At 40.3% G+C, this 19,986-nt stretch overlaps 2 protein-coding genes across 3 annotated transcripts in view; one reads left to right on the top strand and one right to left on the bottom strand.

Moving 5' to 3' along the window:
* GYS2 (glycogen synthase 2) overlaps nucleotides 1-7,801 on the top strand; it is a 69,194-nt gene extending 61,393 nt beyond the window's left edge. The window contains exons 14-16 of the mRNA XM_074937529.1: nucleotides 376-539; nucleotides 1,892-1,972; nucleotides 6,341-7,801. Of these exons, the coding sequence (XP_074793630.1) occupies nucleotides 376-539; nucleotides 1,892-1,972; nucleotides 6,341-6,556 (461 nt within the window). The 3' untranslated portion in view covers nucleotides 6,557-7,801. The remainder of the gene's footprint in view (nucleotides 1-375; nucleotides 540-1,891; nucleotides 1,973-6,340) is intronic.
* On the bottom strand, nucleotides 6,247-18,684 carry SPX (spexin hormone). 2 transcript variants are annotated; one of them, XR_012636120.1, is made up of 7 exons: nucleotides 18,578-18,684; nucleotides 17,571-17,651; nucleotides 17,400-17,457; nucleotides 15,905-15,967; nucleotides 14,922-15,005; nucleotides 11,640-11,753; nucleotides 6,247-6,464 (listed from the first exon to the last, which is right to left on the bottom strand). XR_012636120.1 is itself a non-coding variant. In XM_074937544.1 (6 exons), exons 1-6 carry the CDS (start codon nucleotides 18,581-18,583, stop codon nucleotides 11,695-11,697), a joined length of 351 nt encoding a protein of 116 aa, XP_074793645.1. In that variant the 5' UTR covers nucleotides 18,584-18,684; the 3' UTR covers nucleotides 10,062-11,694. The 2 variants fall into 2 exon arrangements, 1 of the variants encoding a protein (XP_074793645.1); XM_074937544.1 differs by lacking the exon at nucleotides 6,247-6,464 and having other exon boundaries at nucleotides 10,062-11,753.
* Between the last annotated feature and the right edge of the window lie 1,302 nt (nucleotides 18,685-19,986).

The raw sequence follows: 19,986 nt of genomic DNA, 5'->3' as shown, positions 1-19,986 counted from the left end.
GCCAAATTTCACACCACCACCGCACACCACTGAGCCACCATAGGTATTCAAAAAAGGTAGCAATTTTTTTATAATGGAAAAGTGAATTTTTTTTACCACACAAAAGCACTTGCACCATTTTTGCACAGACTTTAAAACAATAAAAGCTGTCCTGAGCTGAGAACAGATCTGCTAAATTTCAGCCTGAAAGCATTTCTCACCAGCTGCTGAAATGACCTGTTAGAATGGAAACACTTGTCACTCCTTGCTCCACTTATTAAAAAAACAACCTGTTATATTTAAAAGATTATGTGTAAAGAAAGATAGAAATGAAATTTAAAAGGTCAAAAGCTCGCTTCCATACCTGTTCATCTGCAACTTTGTTTTTGTCCTCAGGCATTTACATAGTTGACAGGAGGTACCGCTCTCCTGATGAGTCATGTAACCAGCTGACTCAGTTCTTGTATGGATTTTGCCAGCAGTCACGGCGTCAGAGGATCATCCAGAGAAATCGAACTGAGAGGCTCTCAGACCTACTGGATTGGAGATATTTAGGAAGGGTATATGAATGTGTTTAGTGGGATATAACAAGCCGTTGGCCCAAACACACATGCACCACAATGGTTATTGGGGATAAAATCTGTCATCATTAGCACCAAGGCCCCAATTCAGGGAAGTCTCCCTTTTAACTTACAGTTAAGCATGTGCTCAAGTACCCACTTATTCCCAAGCTGAGGAATCACCTTGATCTGCTTGTTTCAAGAAGGAGCCAAACACAATGTGGTCCTTATGCTCCCAAGCACAAAGACTGCACAAGGCTAGTGCCACTGGCCGCATGAGCCTCTCCAAACTGGACAATGGAGAGTGGGCATTATACCATTTTCAGGGATGGTGCAGCAGCATCGCTAGACCTTGAGAGGCATTGGATGGGCGTTGCACCCAAGTGATTTCAGAGCAAAATTGTAATTGACTTTCAATTAGATTTGTGCCCCCAAGTCACCTAGGCATTTTTGAAAATCCCACCTATTACCTACCTGCCTAAAATACCATTGGGATTCTGCACCATTCCCAAACCAGGATTGTGCTGTGAAAGCCAAATAACACCCTTAGCCTACTACAGAGAATGATGCAATACCACACATTAGCCAGAGGGAGGTATATCCGTATTCTAAAGTCCACAGGTGAAGAGATGAGTAAAATGTACCACTGCTTTAATTACTATGTGCCTTATCCTGCATTGGGATCCGTCTGGGAGGACCTTATGTCCATGTGGATCCTATTACAGGATCACAGCCTGTCACAGTAAACTGTCATTTCAGTGTGGGCCCTTGTGCAAACCTCATGGAGTTTGAAGTATTGCAAAACCGTCAGACTGGTTTTTTGAATTTGCAAAACCATGTCAGTCACAAATCTATTCTCCTTATAACGTCTTCATTTTGAAGGATGAGTCAGTTTTAACATGTGTACTGTATGTACTGTGTTACAATATTACATTCATGAGCAGAAATAAATAAATAAATATTTCCACTCAGGAAAGAAACCTGTGCTATATTTTTAGGGATAAAAGAATCACCCCACCCCCACCAGAAAACTAGACTGGCTGAAGTGGGTGCCCTAGTCCATTCTCTCTCACTTTTGTGAGATTAAGGAGTATCTTCACTGAAGCCAAAGAAGCAGATTCTGCCCAGTTACTTCAGTATAATCTCTCAGGATTTGATCATTACTTCAGTGCAATGTGTCCAGAGTTTCACAAGAGCCATCCAAACTGGGTTAGCCTCAGTTAAAGATTCATTCAATCGTTTGTCAGTGTCTTCTTTGAGAAGACAATAGTGTTACTTTCCCTCTCACTGCCTAAATGTGCCCAAGTCTTCACTGGGTTTTTGCACATGTAGACCTCTGTTTTCTATTGCAGTACTACATGCATGCCAGGCACCTGGCTCTGAGCAGAACTTTCCCAGATAAATTTGAGATGGAACCAAATGCTCCACCAAAGGTATGTCTATCCTTATAGGTGATTTTTGTCTGCATTTAATTACTGTTTTGAGAGAGAAAAAGAGAGGACGGATGAACAATCTTTGGTTTAACCTAAGAGTGTAAAGAACTCAATATACTTTATTACAGTTAAGTTTTACCAAATTCTGATAGAGTGTATGGATGCCCAATAGAAAACCCCATGAACTAGAATACGGGGCCAGATTCTCAGCTGGTGCACACTAACTTTGATGGAACTATGCCAATTTAGGCCAGCTGAAGATCTGGCCTGTTGGGTAGAAACTGGTAATTTCTATTTTTGCTCCCCATAAAACCCATAGGAAGGCTGCTTTGCAGGCCCTCTGCAACAGGAGCTTTGAAGGGGCATTCTGGAAAAGGGTCTAGGGGCAAGGAGGCAGGGTCTGCAAATTGATGCCCATATACACCCTGACCCAGCCTCTCTGCATATTCTCATGCAAATTATTTGTACTTCTGGCAGGAATAATCTGAATAGTTCACAGGAGGGGAAGGCTGAGGATGGAGTAAAGCCACACATTCAATCTACTTTTGTAGCATACTGCATATATATGGCCCCCATTTGGGGAGGCATTATGCTCAGTTCTAAATTTAGGAGCCAGGTTATTTAAAACCTAATCAAGGCACTTCATATGGCAATTCATTTTTTAAAAATAACAGCTAGTGATGGGGGCCCAAACCAAAACCCTTGATCTGGATTTGGATCTGGGTTGGCAATTGTGAACACTCAAAAATTTAGGAAAGTTCAGACTGAAGTTTTATTTCAGCTCATACGCACCTACGTTCAGGAGTATTCAGGTTGGGGGGTTCGATTCTATCCCTCATATTGATATTTGAGAGGGATTTTTCAAGCTGTTGCACTGATATAAATCCAGTAATTCCACTAACCAGTTTACTTAGTGTAAATGGAAAATTTATCCTGGAAGTTTTGAGAATCTTGAAGTTGATGAGAGTTGGTTAAGGTTGGGGTAAGGTTAGTGTTGGCACCTCACAATAGATGGGCTTGGACCACGTATTTTGGTTTTGGACCAAAATTTAGATTTCAGTCAATCTCTATTAATAATAAAGATTTATGAAACACGGGGGAATTTTAAAGGGAAAGGCAGAAGACACTTCTTAGACCAATTACCTCATAAAAAATTAGAATATTGATCTACTTCATTGTTTTGCACTTTGCTACATTTTATAGCTGCTGCAGGGGGAGTTAAATTCAGTGTTTTGAAATTAACATGCATATTAGGGAGCTGGATTAATACTATTTTAGAACTCCTTCCAGACTATTAAGAGTTAAAGAGCATGACAGAAGACTTGGGAAACCTAGATTTGCAATAAGATCTTAGAGCTGATTTATGATATGGCCTTGGTGTTATAATAATTTAGCCATGTGTGCAAAACCAGCCTTGAACTCCTCCAAAGATACGGGGAGTTGAAGGTTGTACCACATCTTATTCAAAAGGTAGTTTTCTGTAGATTGGCAATAAGGTCTCAGATGTCAGATTATAATACAGTAACTCCTCACTTAACGTTGTAGTTACGTTCCTGAAAAATGTGACTTTAAGCAAAATGATGTTAAGGAAATCCAATTTCCCCATTGGAATTCATGTAAATAGGGGAGGTTAGGTTCCAGGAAAAAAAATTTACCAGACAAAAAACTGTATTTTTATTTATATATATATATATACACACACACACACACACACACACACACACACACACACACACAGTATAAGTTTTAAACAAACAATTTAATACTGTACACAGCAATGATGATTGTGAAGCTTGGTTGAGGTGGTGAAGTAAGAGGGTGGGATATTTCCCAGGGAATGCCTTCCTGCTAAATGATGAACTAGCACTTGGCTGAGCCCTCAAGGGTTAACACGTTGTTAATGCAGCCTCACACTCTACAAGGCAGCACGAATGGAGGGAGGGGGGACAGCATGGCAGACAGAGACGCACACCCTGTGTGTGGGAGAGAGAGAGAATTGTGCATTGCCCCTTTAAGTACGCTGACACCATTCTAAGTACATTGCCTTTAAAAAGATCAAGAAGTTGAGACAGCAGCTGTGGCCAGCAAGCTCTCTCCATCCTGAACCCTGTCCTGTCCTCACCCTGCTCTATATGGAGATGGGGTAAGCGGGGGGCAGGAGTAGAGGGGAGGGGGACACCCTGACATTAGACCCCCCCCTTCTCCCCTCCCTTGCACAGCAAGCAGGAGGCTCCTGGGAGCAGCTCCAAGGCAGAGGGCAGGAGCAGCACATGGCAGTGGGGGGAGGGACAGCTGAACTGCCAGCAATTGGTAGCCTGCTGGGTGGCTGCCGCACAGGGAACTTCGGGGAGGGGGGAGCTGGTAGGGGGGCTGCCGGTCCACCCTGGTTCCAAGCCCCCACCAGCAAGCTGCAACGGGCTGCTCTTCCTGCAAGCAGTGGATAAAGCAGGCGGCTGCCAAACAACGTTAGAAGGGAGCATTGCACAACTTTAAGTGAGCATGTTCCCTCACTGATCAGCAATGTGACAATGTTAACCAGGACGACTTTAAGTGAGGAGTTCCTGTACTTAAAGCTGAGAAGGGTATTTTGCATACAATCCTTATTTTTAACTGTTAAAAATATTCCTCTTAGGGCAAAACTTTTCACACCAAGGGTTAACTTTTCAAAAAGCTGGACTCTGCTTTGTGGGGTGCAAATAGTGTTATGTGAGCAGCTAAGTACCTTAGGGGTGCCTGAAAGTACCTGCATGAACCAAAGTGAACTTGCAGTGAAATACAGGCACAACTCCAAGTGTGAAAACAGAGGCCTGACAAAGGCTTCACTTTCTGAATGATCTTTAATCCATTTGAAACTGAATTTTATGTTTTGTAGGGTTTGACGAACTGTATGTAGATTTGGGGGAGTTTTGGCCATTCTGAGTTACCAGATGGAAAATGAGCAGAACTCTTAATTTATAGATGCTTCTTTTGTTTTCCCACATCACTCCATTTTAAAACCTGCAGCTCTGTATTGCCATGAAGAATATGGACTTTTCCTGTTAAAATTTTATTTAAAATTTGCAGGTGCCTGGGCTAGATCATGCCTGACAGGCATGGCCTGGGGATAAAACAAATTGTACTGCTGCAAAGAGAGAGCCCCAGGATGCCTCCACGAGCTACTTGTCAAGCAAGGGGAGCACACCCATTGCTATACTCCTTACGGGCTGCAGCTTACTCCCCCTGCTGCATCAGTATGGTTCTGCAGGCCAGGGCTGAGAGTGCTAGGGTGTGCTGGGCCCCAGAGGGGAAGGAAAAGGACAGCCCCTGCACTCTTCAGAATTCTGCCTGGCCCTTATGTAGGCTACACAGCAGATGGGGAACACCTCCATCCCACTTCACTTAGTTTTCATATGGCTCCTCCGTGTAAGTTGCATCAACTTTGACTCCCTATCACACAGGCAGTAAATAGACCGAAGGGAGTCTAAGTTTGGTGTATGGGGCAGGTGTAGCCTTCATTACCTTATACACAGGGACCTACCACACTCACAGCGATTGAAAAGCACGTCGCAGACCATGAAATCTGGTCGTTTGTGTGCTTTTACCCTACACTATACAGATTTCACGGGGGAGACTAGCATTTCTCAAATTGGGGGTTCTGATTCAAAAAAGAGTTGCGGGGGGCGGTCACAAGATTATCTTGTGGGGGGGGTCACGTTATTGCCACCCTTACTTTTGTGCTGCCTTCAGAGCTGAGCATCCAGAGAGTAGCGGCTGTTGGCCAGGTGCCCAGCTCTCAAGGCAGCACCCCGCCAGCAGCAGTAAGTAAGGGTGGCCATGCCATGCCACCCTTACTTCTACGCTGCTGCCTTCAGAGCTGAGTGGTGGGAGAGTGGCAGCTGCTGACTGAGGGCCCAGCTCTGCAGGCAGCAGCGCAGAAGTAAGGGTGGCATAGTATGATATTGCCAGCCTTACTTCTGCGCTGCTGATGGCGGCGGGCTCTGCCTTCAGAGCTGGGCTGCCAGCCAGCAGCTGCCGCTCTCCAGCTGCCCAGCTCTGAAGTCAGCACCACCGCCAGCAGCAGCACAGAAGTAAGGGTAGCAGTACCCCCTACAATAACCTTGTGACCCCCCCCCAACTCCTTTTTTGGGTCAGGACCTGTACAAATACAACACTGTGAAATTTCATTTTTAAAGAGCTGAAATCATGAAATTTACTATTTTTAAAATCTTATGACCATGAAATTAACCAAAATGGACTGTGAATTTGGTAGGGCCCTACTTGTACATCATCTTTGCCTTGGCCCTCTGGATATATTGACCTATCGTCACTCTGTGTAACTAAACTAGCTGCGCTGGTGTAATGTTTATTTGTGGCTTATGTCTCTGGCAGACGGAAGGTTTCAGGTACCCCAGGCCTTCATCAGTACCACCATCGCCTTCTGTCTCTCAGCATTCCAGCCCTCATCATAGCGAGGATGAAGATGAGGATGAAAGATACGATGAGGAAAAAGAGGCTGAAAGAGACAGGCAAAACATAAAGTCACCTTTTTCCCTCGGAGCACTGCCACAAGGAAAGAAAAAGCAGTATGGAGAATATAGGAACTGAATTCCTTTGCTGTCACCGCAACATGGTCTTCATCCACTAAAGAGCATCCAAGTGTAGGCTAGTCAATCTCTGTGTTAAGGGCAGTACAGTGTGGTTAGGGAATCTTAAACAGACATTACTTGGGTTAAACTATTTGAAAACCTAATTATATTTTACCTTACAAGTAAATGGTAATTCTCCTCTCTACCTTGAAGGTAGAAGATGAGATTTTTTCAAAGCTTATTTAACCTAGAGAATGTGACAAACTCCGTGTGATAGCTCCAGCTAGATCGCACATCCCGTAGATCAGATTTTTGTCTGTGTAATTATTTGAACTTAGCTGTAATCCATGAAGACAGGTCCATTATAGTCATTCCAAATGAATACCCTACTCCCATCCCTTCCTCTCCCCTTGCAAACAGACACCACCTTTGAGCCCTGAACTGGAACATTTTGAAGAACTCGTTACCTGGGAAAACCTTGGCAGGGTTAAAAAAAAATGTTGAAAAGAAAATGGTTTGTTTTTCTTCTGCTGTTTCTCCTATTCTAAATCTGCATCATTTTCCGAATGTTTTTAAAGTGCACAGAAATCTCTTGGTGCTGCTTGTGGGAAAATTATCTGGTGTTACTCTGTGGGCATTTGCATTTTCAGATGAAGTCATCTGATGGAGTTGTCTAGAGCCACAAAAAACAGCCCACTTTTTTCTGGTTTCTTTTGAATGCTCTGTTTTATTGCATTTTTACTCTCTCCGCTGAGGTTTGCTGATGAAGTTTGGGGAGAAAAATTAATGTGATTTGGCTCAAGCAAGCTATAAAATTCCTGAAAATGATTCCTTGCCTCTGTGAATAAATCCACATGCCACATTGTGATGGGATAACAGTGTTTTCAAAAATCTAAATTTTAAAGGTGATGACCTTAACTCTATCTGTTAATGGGAAATTTCCAGGACAAGACGACCTCCTATAGAACTGCCTTAGTTAGCAGTGCTCATTAGTTAGCTGTGGTACCACCAGAGACAACTGAGGTCAGGGCGCTTTTTTGCTAGACATTGTGCAGTCACATAATGAGAGATAGTCCTTGCCCGGAAGAGCTCACTGTCTAAGTAGACAAACTGTAAGAGGGGAAACAAAGGCACAGAGTGGTGCACTGACTCACTCAAAATCACCACACAGCAGATCATCAGCAGAAAGGGGAACAGAACCCAGGTCTCCAGAGTCCTAGTCCAGAGCTCTATTCAGCAGACAAGACTGCCCCTTCTTATTGTAATGCAGAGAAAATAAATGGGCCCAGCTCTTGTACCCTCCGTACTAAATGTGGGAGGTTGCCCTTTAAAATATCTGACCAAACCCCTCGAATGAAAGGTGCAATGCCAAAAAAAATAAGAGGAGTGAACTTGAAATAATGAGTAGTGCTTTCCTGTAAGGTGCAATGCTATGTCAAAGTCTGCCCTGACTTACCCTGGTCCCACAGAACCCTAATGAGTTCAGCATGCAAGCCAAGGCAGCATTGTCTGTGGAGTTCTCTTCAGTTTCTATGCTCCGGTATATCTGAGGTAAATGAATTACAGGAATAAGTTGTGAGAGTGTAATTTTCAAAAGTGCCTAAGTCCTATTTTCAAAAGAGAATTAGGCCCAGATCCTCAAAGGTACTTGGGCATTAAATCAATGGGAACTAAGTGCTTAAATACATTTAGGTCTTCGGCACTTAGGAGTGAATTACAATGATTTGGGCTCCAGAATGCCTACGGACCAGATTCTTAAAGGTATTTAGGTGTTTAAAGATGGAGATAGGCCCTCAGTGGGATTTTTAAAAGCATATAGGCCCCATTGGGAGTTACTTCTGAAGTCACTTGTTAAAATGGGATTTAGGTTCCTAACTCACAAAGGTGTTTTTTTAAAATTATACACCTAGAAGAAAACACCAGGTTTCTATGACACAAAGATAAATGTGTGTATCACATCAGTCACTGCCCTGTGAAATGATGATGAAGAAAAGAAAAATAACTAAAACAATAAGATGACATTTTTCATGAGAACTTATGTTGCAAAATGATGAAAGCCGAATATATTATATATACCCATTTTGTTCAGAAAACTTTCTGAATGGGGGTGGGGCAAGGGAGAACAGCTGGATTTCATCACAAAGCTGTTCATAATGAATATTATTCCCTGCTCTAGTAATTTCTTTTTACTCACTTAAACTACCCATGCAGCTTCAATAGGATACAACAGGTCATACTCTCAGCGGGTACAAGTGGGCAATGTGCTGTTCACTTAATGGAGCTACCATCTAGAGCTGAGCAGAAAACATGTTTCCCATCTTGCAAGAAGTTTCAAGATTTTTGAAAAGTAAAGTATTTTCACACTGACCTAGCATGAAAAGTCAAAATCTGGACAACATTTTCTAACCAAAACATTGAAAAATGTCATATTGGGTCAACTGATTATTTCACAGCATTTCATTTTGATTTTGACCTTTTTAGTTTACATTTTTTTATTATTATAAGTTAACTTAAATTTCGAAACAAAAATGTCATTGTGACCTGAAAATGGAACTTCATTTTGAAAATGTTGAAAAGGGACATTTTTTCCCAAACTTTTTTTTCCCAAATCTTTTCTAAACAGGAAATTTGTCAAAATTGACCTTTTCCCATAAACTGTTTTAGTTTTGACAAATCGACATTTTCCGACATACATGCTAAGTCAAAAATTTACTGACAAGCTCTACTGCATTAAAACAACTTAACTCATTCTTTCTGGATCTGTCCCACAGAGTTGCAATGAGCAACATACATGATCCAATGTGCAGATTCCCACAAGATTAAATCCTATACCCATTTTCAGCCATGGCCCCAGTATATAAGACCACTGGGGAAAATAGTGAGTTGGCTTGTGCTCAAATGCCAAAAATATCCCAATGACACCCAGCTCTTTGTTTCAATCCCATCAAACTCACACACTGCAGTCAACTGACCAGCTTCCTACACAATTGGATGAAAACCAGTTGACTCAAGCTTCACCCAGAGGAGAGTGAGATGATGCTGGTAAAAAGGAAAAAAAAAACAAACCCCTTTGATGATCTGGCAGAGATCCCTCTATCTAGGACACTGTCCTCTGCTTATCAAAGTCACACATGGTCTCTTGACTCCCTTCTATAACTAGATGCCCCAAGCAGCCTACTTTCTCACATGAATACTGTCTCCTTTCCCACAGTAGCCAAAGTGATCTATGCCTCACACCACTAGGCTTACTCATTTTAATTCTGCCCTGAATGTTAGAGCTGGTTTTCAAGAGTATGATGTGTTTTAAATATTACCAAACATTTTTGCCTTTTGATCGTGTGAAGGTAGTAAGGACTCAAAATAAGCGTTCACCTAAGACACCAGCTCACCAAAGGTCAGACCCCATTGATTTAATCTCATTATTGGGTCACTAATTGGCGTCTGACAAACTTGGCTGTAGTTAGCTGTCATATTGAAAACATGAAGGCTCCAAGAACAGCTCATTTCCAAGTAAGGCAGACCTTTTATTTATTTTCATGACATTTGTAAGGAATTGTCCACGCTAGTGGGCATGGACCTACAGTAAAACATAAAAAAGTCCATTAATCTTGAATATAGCTAACGTTTTTCTGCAGCTCTGAAATGTTCAGGCACATGAAGGTTAGGATAATCTAACAGATCAGTAGATACATAACCCCTCTACTTTTCTCCAAGGTACGGTACAACCCCAGCTCATGCCAAAAAAATAATACAGAAACACCTGAGGCATTCAGATTAGACTTCATCCAAAGTCCTTTGAAGTAAATAAAAAGATTCCCATTGACTTCATTTGGGCTACAGCTGAAGCCCATAAGTGGGATTTTGAATGAATGGAGTGATCTAACACACCCCACGCCTAGGTGATTTAGCTCTGTTTCAAAAACCAGGATTTGGTCGTAGTCCATCGAATAATTTCCCCCAAAACTGATTAAAAATTTAGCTAAATTACCAGAAGTATCAATCAACACATCAAAGAAATTAATTCCTCCATTATTTCAGCTGTGTTGTTTTCAGGCATGTGGGAAACAACATTGCATTGATTGCAAATTAGTGGCATTAATCAATGCTGACATCATCAGACAGATCACAGGCAAATGGTTTTGAAAAAAAAAGAAACCTAGTTGCTGGGACACAAGTATCCTGTGGCTATTCTTTACTTACATAACTCCAGAACTCTTTCTGGTAATTACCATATAACTACATAGCAATGTGAAACATGTCCAGATCAGTGTGGAATAGCAATTAGCTAATTCAAGTGTAATTCCTATATTGCAGCTCAGAAAGCAAATAAGTAAATAAATCAATTGCATAAAAAATGTGTAATTACATATATTTTCGTGCAATTTCCCTATTGCCATTTGTGGCTAGATTCACTGCTGGCACAACACCACAAACTTCAGCTGATAACAGTGGTGAATTTATCCCATGATCATTAGGAAGGCTCCCAATCCTGGTAAGAATTACACATGTGCATATCTTTATACCCTGTGAATAGTTTGATGGGATTACTCACAGTATATAAAAGATAAGCATATATTTTAATTTTGCAGGATTAAGGCCTAGATAGGTAGCCTGTTGATTGTTCACTACAGTATGAAATATCTCCAGCAGAAATCACCTGCTTTGCAGCTACATATACTAGACGCATTCTAATATTTCATTGATTTAACTGGAACATCAATAGACTGCAAGAGCACTGCAGGTGGATTTCAGGACCAGCAATGTGGTGGTGAAAGAGTCAGCTGCTGTCATAGGTTAAAAAGTGTTTACGTGCAGAGTTGGTTGGAATATGGTGAAAGTTTTTCCATGAGAAGGTTTTGGAAAAATTATCAAAAACAATTCAATACCGATATGATGTCTGGGTCCTGTAAGCTAAGACGTTCCAGTGGTTTTTAAATTTTGAGTGGCACGCAATGAGGTTTAAGATAGGAAATCAAATTTAAAATAGTTTCCGTACTGAACAATAACCTTTAATCAGTTTGCATTCAAAATGCAAAAATGGCTCCAAGCTTTGTTCCTTCAGAACACAGGCGGAGTCAGATGAATCAGAATGTTTTGCTTACATAGACCATGGGTTCAAGGGAGATGAATAGGCATGTTGATGCAACTTGAAATCTTTCACCAGTTTAATAGATTGTCTGTTAAGTATCCAGGGTGATCATTGGTTTCTTCTTCAGCTGCAAGACAATAAAGACAAGATATGAGCTGCATGAAAAGAAAAGTCTTAAAACACAGGAAGTTCAGCTGCTACAGTGACAGAGAAACCTGAGACATAGCCCTATTATATGTAACTATCTGGGAAAAACAGGGGGCTTTGTGATGTAAGTAGTGATGATTATGTTTTCTGTGTTACTGGACTTTTAAATACAAGATGATTGCCTGCTTGCTAGAAGCCAGGGCTATATATTATGTCAGGATGGAGGATCTTAAAGACAATAAAAGAAACAACATTTCTAGGAAGGAGATAGCAGTGTATTTGTTCTTTCGTTGGGCATTCTCCTTAATCTTTAATCAAAAATAAAAATCATCTAGGTTGAAAATGCATGCCTTACTCTATGCACTCTGACTCTGTCATCCCCTAGCACGCTAAAAGGTCATGTTTTTCTGTATGGGGTTTTCATAAAAACTGTAACCAGACTCTTCACGCAGGAGTTAACGTAATCAGAGTTAAATGATAAATCAGAACAACCAGAAGAGTAAGTTTGGGTGTATAGAGGAGGGGGAAAAAACATTTTTTTCTGTTGAGATTTGGGTCATTTAGCAGGGGAAGGCTCTCACACCAGGTATGAGAGCAGATTGAAAAATGGGGGCGGGGGGAGGGGAACATAAAATTCTAAAATTTCTAAGTATTTCTATTTCATAGGTTTCAGAATTTGACCCATTTTTCATTTTCTTGAAATTCTTTCCTCAGTTGTTTCCTCAAATTTTTTTGCTTATCCAAATGAAAACAAAAGTCTGTAAAGTTTGATACAAATGGCAATGAAAAAATTATAGTAAAAAAGTCAATTTGTTGTTTTTGTGGGAAGAATTTTTGTGTGTGTGTGTGTGTGTGTGTGTGTGTGTGTGTGTAAAACTTAGCTCTGATAGCAAGATTATGAAGGACAGGAAGAAGAATGGAGCTAGATGAAAAGGGGGAGCATGGGGAGGAATAGAAAGAAACCAGGGGCCAGATCCTCAACTTGTAAAATGTCAGAACTCTATCCACTTCAACTGAGTTATTAAAGTTTACACCAGCTAAAGATCTGGCCCAGGGTCTGTATGGTGGAGTAGTGTAAACTCAGGGAAGATTTAAAATTAAGTAATTTTGAACTGGCTCTTGAAATGAAGGGGAAGCTTGGGGGGATGAGAGGTTAAATGGTTACATAAGCACTGTGTTTGACAGCTATGTTTCTGTAACAATCTTTTGTGACACTAGATCCATGGTCAAGTATGTTGACCACCACAATTAAATCCACGTTAAGTGACATTCACCTTTGTGCAAAGGGCCCACAGAAAACTTACACACCAGTGAAGTCCCACTTTTTATTTTGAGGGCTTAAATGATGAATAAGTTTTGTATTTGCCCTCTGTAAAGGAGGGAATTGGACGATAAGAGTCTTACCTTCCTTTCTGATTTCTTTGCAAAGAAGAAAAGTGCTTAGGGCTCAATTCTATAGGGGGTAGAGCGCTCTGCCCTTAGACTATCACAACACATATGCATGCGCTTATCTTTAAGGAAGTCCTGTTGACCTGTTTAGGCTATTGATGGTTTAATTAAGCACATCCTGAAGCACTTTGCTGGATTGCAAGCAAAGAGCTCAGCACCTTGGAGGAGCAAGCCCTTAATAAAGATAAGGAATTGGTGAGTTGTGGCAATTAACATTTCCAGCCACACATGCTTAATCAGGTCTGTCATATCTCCTATTTTCTGGTTATAACGCTGACACTGTGGTTCCTTTTTACTTTGTGAGCAATAACAAACTGGAAAATACAGCTAACTTTCTTTTACAGGGCTTGAACTTTATGTGGTTTCCCGCTGTCATTAGTAACACACAAGGCCGAATTCACTAGGTTAAGCAGGTCCACCTTCAGCCTGCACACTGTGTACAAGATACTATGTTTAATATTAAGACCTTTCACTCGGTTCTGCCATTTTTGCTCGGGCAAAACCCTCGTTGACTTTTTAAGTTGATGGGAGTTTTGCCTGAGGCAGAATAGAAGACCTGAACACTTTTCTTAATATTAAGCACAACATATTGGGAGTTTTGCCAGAAAAGGACAGGACTGGTCCCAGTACAAGCGCATACATATAGCGTGAGATTCTGTGATGGGCTTGTTTTTACTATGTAAAGAAGGTGTGTTCTTAACTCACGTTAGGTAACCTGAGGCAAAATTCTAGTGAAGACAAGACAGTTTGTAGTGTTCAAATGAGTTAGCAGGTTGAGTAAAAGGCTATGGGAGACTATAGGGTTTACCTTGACTTGCTAACACATGTAAAAACTACAGCCTGCCTTGTCTCACTAGGTTTTTCCCTCAGATTAGCTAACTCGAGTTAAGAGCACACCTTTTTTTCATAGTGAAGACAACGCCACAGAGGCAGAGCATAGAATTCACTGCCCACAAGAGGCTAAGGGGACTTTAAGCCACCTTGGTGCCTTCCCAATCCTAGGCTGTTCCAGGGACTGGCAAAACCCCCAGCATAATTTACACAGCTCTGGGTGCCTGTCTAAGTTACCACAGCCTCGCGGGGCTTCCTATGGACCACAGTGCTGCTTGGTATTGCCACAGCTCTGCGTGCTGCAGCCCCACCTCCTGCCCCAGCCTTTCCCTCAACATACCCCCTATGCCAGGGCATTGTGGGGTCCTTGGGAGGCAGCTTTAGCACTGTCATCCACAGTGCCTGTGGTGTGGCTTTTAGGGCTTTTTTTACATCAGTCCAATGTACCCGGTGTAAAGGAGCCAGAGGCGGGGTACAGATCTCACCCATGAACTGTATTCTTCAGAAACAGGAACCCAAAAGAGGAGTTTGCTATTGGAATGTCAAGTCACTATAAACAGTCCCTAGAGCCCAAACAAACAAGTGTCAAGATAAGAAGTGAGTCCAGAATTATGGTGGCTAAATTAACCAACAGAAATGAGAAAAGCAAACAGCAAAGCAGGATAAGCCAACATTTATCCTTCCATCAGTTCTCAGATATATGTTCCAATCTCTCTTACTGTAACCTCTAATACAATATACTTGAGGGCATAGTTTGTACTTGTAATCAGCCAAATGAGATCTTCTCAGATTCATTTTAAAGCATTAATGAATGGAGTATTCATAAACCCCTTAGAAGCGCAGAGAGTAAAATAAATGATGTATTTACCTTCTTGTGCTTTCCGTAAGGAGTTAAGAAATATTTCTGCAGCCTCCGACAGAGCTATAGGATTTGTATTTTGGCTGCGTGTTTCTGGAGAGACAAAGCCAACATACTTTCTCAGATCTAAACCTATACCAATGAAGCACTGTTAGCCAATGTGTGTCTGCAAAATTTCTGCATTTCACATTCTGCCCTTGCTTTTTTTTAAACTTTACAACTTGAGAACAAAAGGGACACTTTTAAAAAATATATATTTTTGTAGGCTGTTTCAGTCACTTTCTATACAATTCTCTGCCTGAAAATAGCCCATTAAGTCACTAAGAGAAAACAACCTCATAATCTTCTTAAAGAGAAGGAAACAAATGTAATTCTTCCTAAAGCCCCCTTACAGCGTGAAAGGTACATTCTCTTTTTGCATACATTTGTTATCTAATTGCAAGGTTCAGTTTGCACCATAAATATAGTCTAAATGAATGTTTTCTCTACCGTCATAGTTTGACACATTACAGTAATCAAGAACATACCTTTATTTTATTTTACTTTTTGCCAACAGAGAGAGAAAGTTAAAGGGACTGCTTGTTATCTCGCTTACACCAAGTAAATCAGGAATAATTTAGTGTAAGATGATGCATTTAAACTGGCGTTAGTGAGAGGAGATTTAGGCTGTTAGTCTCTCCAATGAGATTTTTGAAATGATTAAGCTATTCAACTCTCAATATTCACTGCTCCTTTGAATTTGATTCTAACAAAACAAAACATTTTAAAAAGTAGCTTCCCTCAGTTTAATTTTTTCCATTTTCTCCTCCTCCCATGAGAGAATGTTTTGTTTACTGTTAAACTGAAGCTTTCTGCATTTCTTATGCACCTGCTGTTCACATCCACCTGATCAATTCTGATGCACATCATTTTTGGGAGGGAATGAGGGTTATGGAGATGGAATAATATAATAGTTTTTCCCTTTAAAAAAAAACATTTCCAGATGAGCTTACCTAGCTGCAATCTGTCATAGAGGTCCTTCCTCTGGCTCTCATCTGAGATGAATCGACGTCCCTCTAATAAATCAATGGAAAGGGAGTGAAAACAAAGCACCATACCCATGTGAACCATAACTAGAGATCCCTAAAATAGTAATTTCAAACTGTTTTATAATAACATTTATACAACCATACAAACTTTCTAGTGATATATATCTCCATCTGTCTGAGATCCGTTGATTTCAGCCGAATCTAAATCATAGAACAGAATGTTTTATCGGAGCTACATTCTGTTCCAAAGGGCTGATGATTTTCAGCCTTTTCCATTGTTTTATTAACTTTTTTTAGGAGTTGCAGGTGAAATTTACCAGCCTCTTCCTTCACATGCCTTTGCTGTGCTACATCCCTGACACACTATAAATCAACTGCTTTTAAAGGAACATTGTCATTTTTTTAAAAGAAAATATGTGATAAACAAATTACTTTGAATGTGTCAGTAATAGCAATAAACAGATTAGTAAAATTACAACACATTATTAAAAATAACAGTTTGTTTTTAAACCAGGGGCCAAATTCTCTGCTAGCATAAATGGAGGCAGCTTTCTTGATTTTGGTGAATTTTCTCCCATTTGCACGAGCAAATATTTTGGCCCTTAATTTATTTTTTAAAATTATTTATGCTGTTTGCGTTTTGCATTTCTATGAGTGTAGACTATGAAATTGATTTTTTATTTTGTCTATAGGAAATTTTACTGTTAGATTCTCATTGCTGTATTGTTTGGGTGGCAAAAACAATCCAAAATGTTTATTTTGTTGTTGTTTTTTTTTTTAAAAAAAAGCTGTTTCCATTGGATTGTTTAAAAAAATGGTAAAATTTCCATTGGATCTTAGTTTTTTTCTTTAAACCACAAAATTTCAATTTGGATCAAAATTTGATTATTAAACACTATCCCTTTAATGCTGGACTAACAAAAATAGATTCATTTACAGAACGCACTACCAAGATATAGGTAACACTGTCTTTCCATCCTTGATAGCAGATGGCTCTTGTGGTATGAATTCCCAGCACAAGCCAAAAGGTTTGCATTAGAAAATTCTGCTACCCTGTTGTTTGTGGAGATGCTTTAATAAAGCACAGGCGAGAACAAGGAATAATTAAATATATCGAATGTATGTTAAGTCTTTTAAAAATCAGTGTCAGAGGGGAAAGTTATTTTTTCCAGTAGATTTAACAACCAACCTGTAATTACATTCCTTTTGGAAATGTTTAAGCATTTTTTTGTTCCAAAATTACAATTGTTTTTTTTCACAAAAAACAATAGCAATGTTTTCAAGGTAAGAAGGGATCACAGTTAACACATCCCTATGATCCTTTGAGCTTCCATCTCCACTCCCCTCCCCTGCTATTTACTACCCCTCAGTTTTCTGCTTGTGTTGAATAAAGCATATAAAGAACAATCCATTGGTAGAGATGTTACATTCCTTAAAGCTGAAATAGCTTGGGACTTACGTGCACCCTTTAAATAGAGCATAGCCTGAGGAGTCCAGTTTCTTCTTTGGAAGTGACCCTTCACACCAAAGGAGAGAAAAGTGACCTGTTATCACAGCTCCGTCACTAACAACAACAACCACCTGTGAGAGTTATTAATGCATGTACATTCATTTAAATAAAGCACTTTACCTGAGGAGCACTCCAGGAGTAAGAGATGAAAGAAGCTGCAAGGAACAGGGCCATGGCAGGAGCTGTCAGTCTACGTAATCCCTGCACAGGACAAGCAACCACAGGGACATGAGAAATTGCATCCTTTCTGCTCAGGCATCCTCTCTGCTCAGCTTCATCTTCTGATGTTATTCCAGACCCCCTTTGCTTCTAAAATCCCTCTCTTCCACTGATTACATCACAGCCAAGCCACATCAAATTTAAGGAGAGGCTGGATATTAATATCAGACCATGTGAAGTTCCCTTATGGATGTAAATTACCGTTGACATGAGAACTTTGTATGCTTTCTTTTACAAATATGCAAGGTCCTCAGACACTGCGGTGATGGACACGGTCTATAAACCCAGAGAGAGAGGTTAGATAATATAAATCACCAGTTTACACTAAACCCTGGATGATAATGAGATGATAGGCAAATATTTCTATATTCCAATGTAGGGGACTTGGCATTTTAAAAACAGTAAGGCAGATCACTGGTTTCTCGGTAAGTAACCATTGTTAAACTTAGTGTCAGATTTACATTAACCAGGATATTGACTGATCATACAAATGTTATTGTAAACACATACTAAAATCTTGGGTTTTGCACACTGACCCAGCACTTGCAAAGGAATATACCAAACACAAATCCTACATAAAGCAAGCTGAATCTCTACTTTGTATACACAAAGCAAGCCTTGTTTTTCATGCATTGATGCATGTGACAAGTAAGTGATAGCATACAGCTATTATGACTCACAGATGTTTGTTTGATCCTGTCTGTTTTAGAAGTTGTGCTATTAATGGCTTCATCTGTTTGGTTTACAGTACACTGAAAATCACCATAACATTTTTTCTTGTTTTCTAACTTAAAAATAAAACCTTACAAACCAACCCCATTGTTCCTAAAATAATACATACAACTAAAACTATAGGAGAAACTACTATTTACCAAAATGTTTCCAAGTATCAAAAGCTTCTGACTTACCTTCATACTTAGTTCCCCTATAAATCAGTAGTCTTGGATAGGGTGAGCTAGGATTGTGTGTTAAGAGATTTGATCTGGTTGCAATTTGGGGTTCCCTTTTTAAGTCTTCTGAGTGAAAATCCCCACCCCCTTTACAGTAGAGTGGAGGAGTCTAAAGGGACCTCTTGTCAGCCCTGGCGATGGAGAAGTAGAAGGTCTGATGCCTCCTCAGGGGGACTTGCAGACTTGCAGAGAGTCAGGAAAATGATTGAAGGGCGGACCCCACAGACATGGAGATTCACTCCATTAGCCAGGTGACTTTCTGAATACATCAATATCACCGTCAAAACTTCTCCCACAAACTTCCCAGTAAAACCTCACTGTCATGCAGGACGATCAATAACTGCAGCCAGTAGCAAATATTAATAAGGATAACGAGCTCTTGCTTTGGGTAACCTATCTATTGTGTATCAGGTTGGTGTAGAGTGCGGCAACTAAAAAGCGATCCTGCCGAAAAGTTAGTTAATTATTTTCAAGCGTCACAATCTGCCAAGGTGTGAGACAAGAGAGACTGAAAAAAGCCAGTGTAGCCAGTTTTAATGCTGGCTAACATAATAGGAATAAGTCTCTTCTTTTTTTCTGTCGCACTCTTGCCTACTGTTTTGTCACAGCCAAGCAAAACCAAAAGGATAAGTAGAATTTTTAAACCATTAAAGCCTTACTTCCTTTGCAGTCTTGACAGTCACAACTACATGGAGGGGCTGGAGTAAAAGCCCAGTTCATGGAACAGACCTTCCTTGAGCAGTTAGAGCCACAGAACAACCCAGACAACAATGAAAGAACAGGAATCTGAAGAATTAAGTGTCAGACCCTGAAATGAAGGGTCCTTGTATAAATGATTAATAGACGTTACAAGCACATTAAATACATGACAGGTATGTGTTACAGATTACTATAAGGACACTAGTAGATGTAATAGAATGATATAAGTCATGGTTATAAGCATTTTATTGGCCTATTGGATTCTATAGCAATCTATAATATTTGAGTAAACATTTGTCAAAACATCTATTCATCATCAACCCTGTATAAACAATGTACAAATACACCCTTTATATAAAGAGTGACTACATCAGATACTGGTCACTCTCAGTGACAAGATACTGAACTAGATGGATCACTGGTTTGATCTAGTCTGGCAATTCCTATCCCTCTAGGGAAGGGAGTAAATATTCTTACATTCTAATCCCAGCTTCAGTACCAACTGCCTGCATGGCAAGCGTCTTCACTTCGGCGCCTACATTTCCTCATCTGTAAAATGGGATCAATACTTCCCCAACAGGGGTCTCGTGAAGGGAATGTCCAGAGAGCCAAGTGAGCAGGTGTGCAATAGAAGAGGCAAGAATAATAGTAAAAATAGTGCTGTTCTC

This window comes from Natator depressus, chromosome 1, assembly GCF_965152275.1.
Source record: "Natator depressus isolate rNatDep1 chromosome 1, rNatDep2.hap1, whole genome shotgun sequence".
In the NCBI taxonomy this organism is placed as follows: domain Eukaryota; kingdom Metazoa; phylum Chordata; order Testudines; family Cheloniidae; genus Natator; species Natator depressus.
This window is presented reverse-complemented; position numbering and strand designations above follow the sequence as displayed.

Bases quoted from the DNA above. Each gene is read 5' to 3' on its own strand.
- SPX (XM_074937544.1), bottom strand. The intron at 17,458-17,570 runs GTAAAGTGCTTT...TTTGGTGTGAAG, and splicing joins ACTCCTGGAGTGCTCCTCAG to GGTCACTTCCAAAGAAGAAA. The intron at 15,006-15,904 runs GTAAGCTCATCT...TTGTCTCTCCAG, and splicing joins CTATGACAGATTGCAGCTAG to AAACACGCAGCCAAAATACA.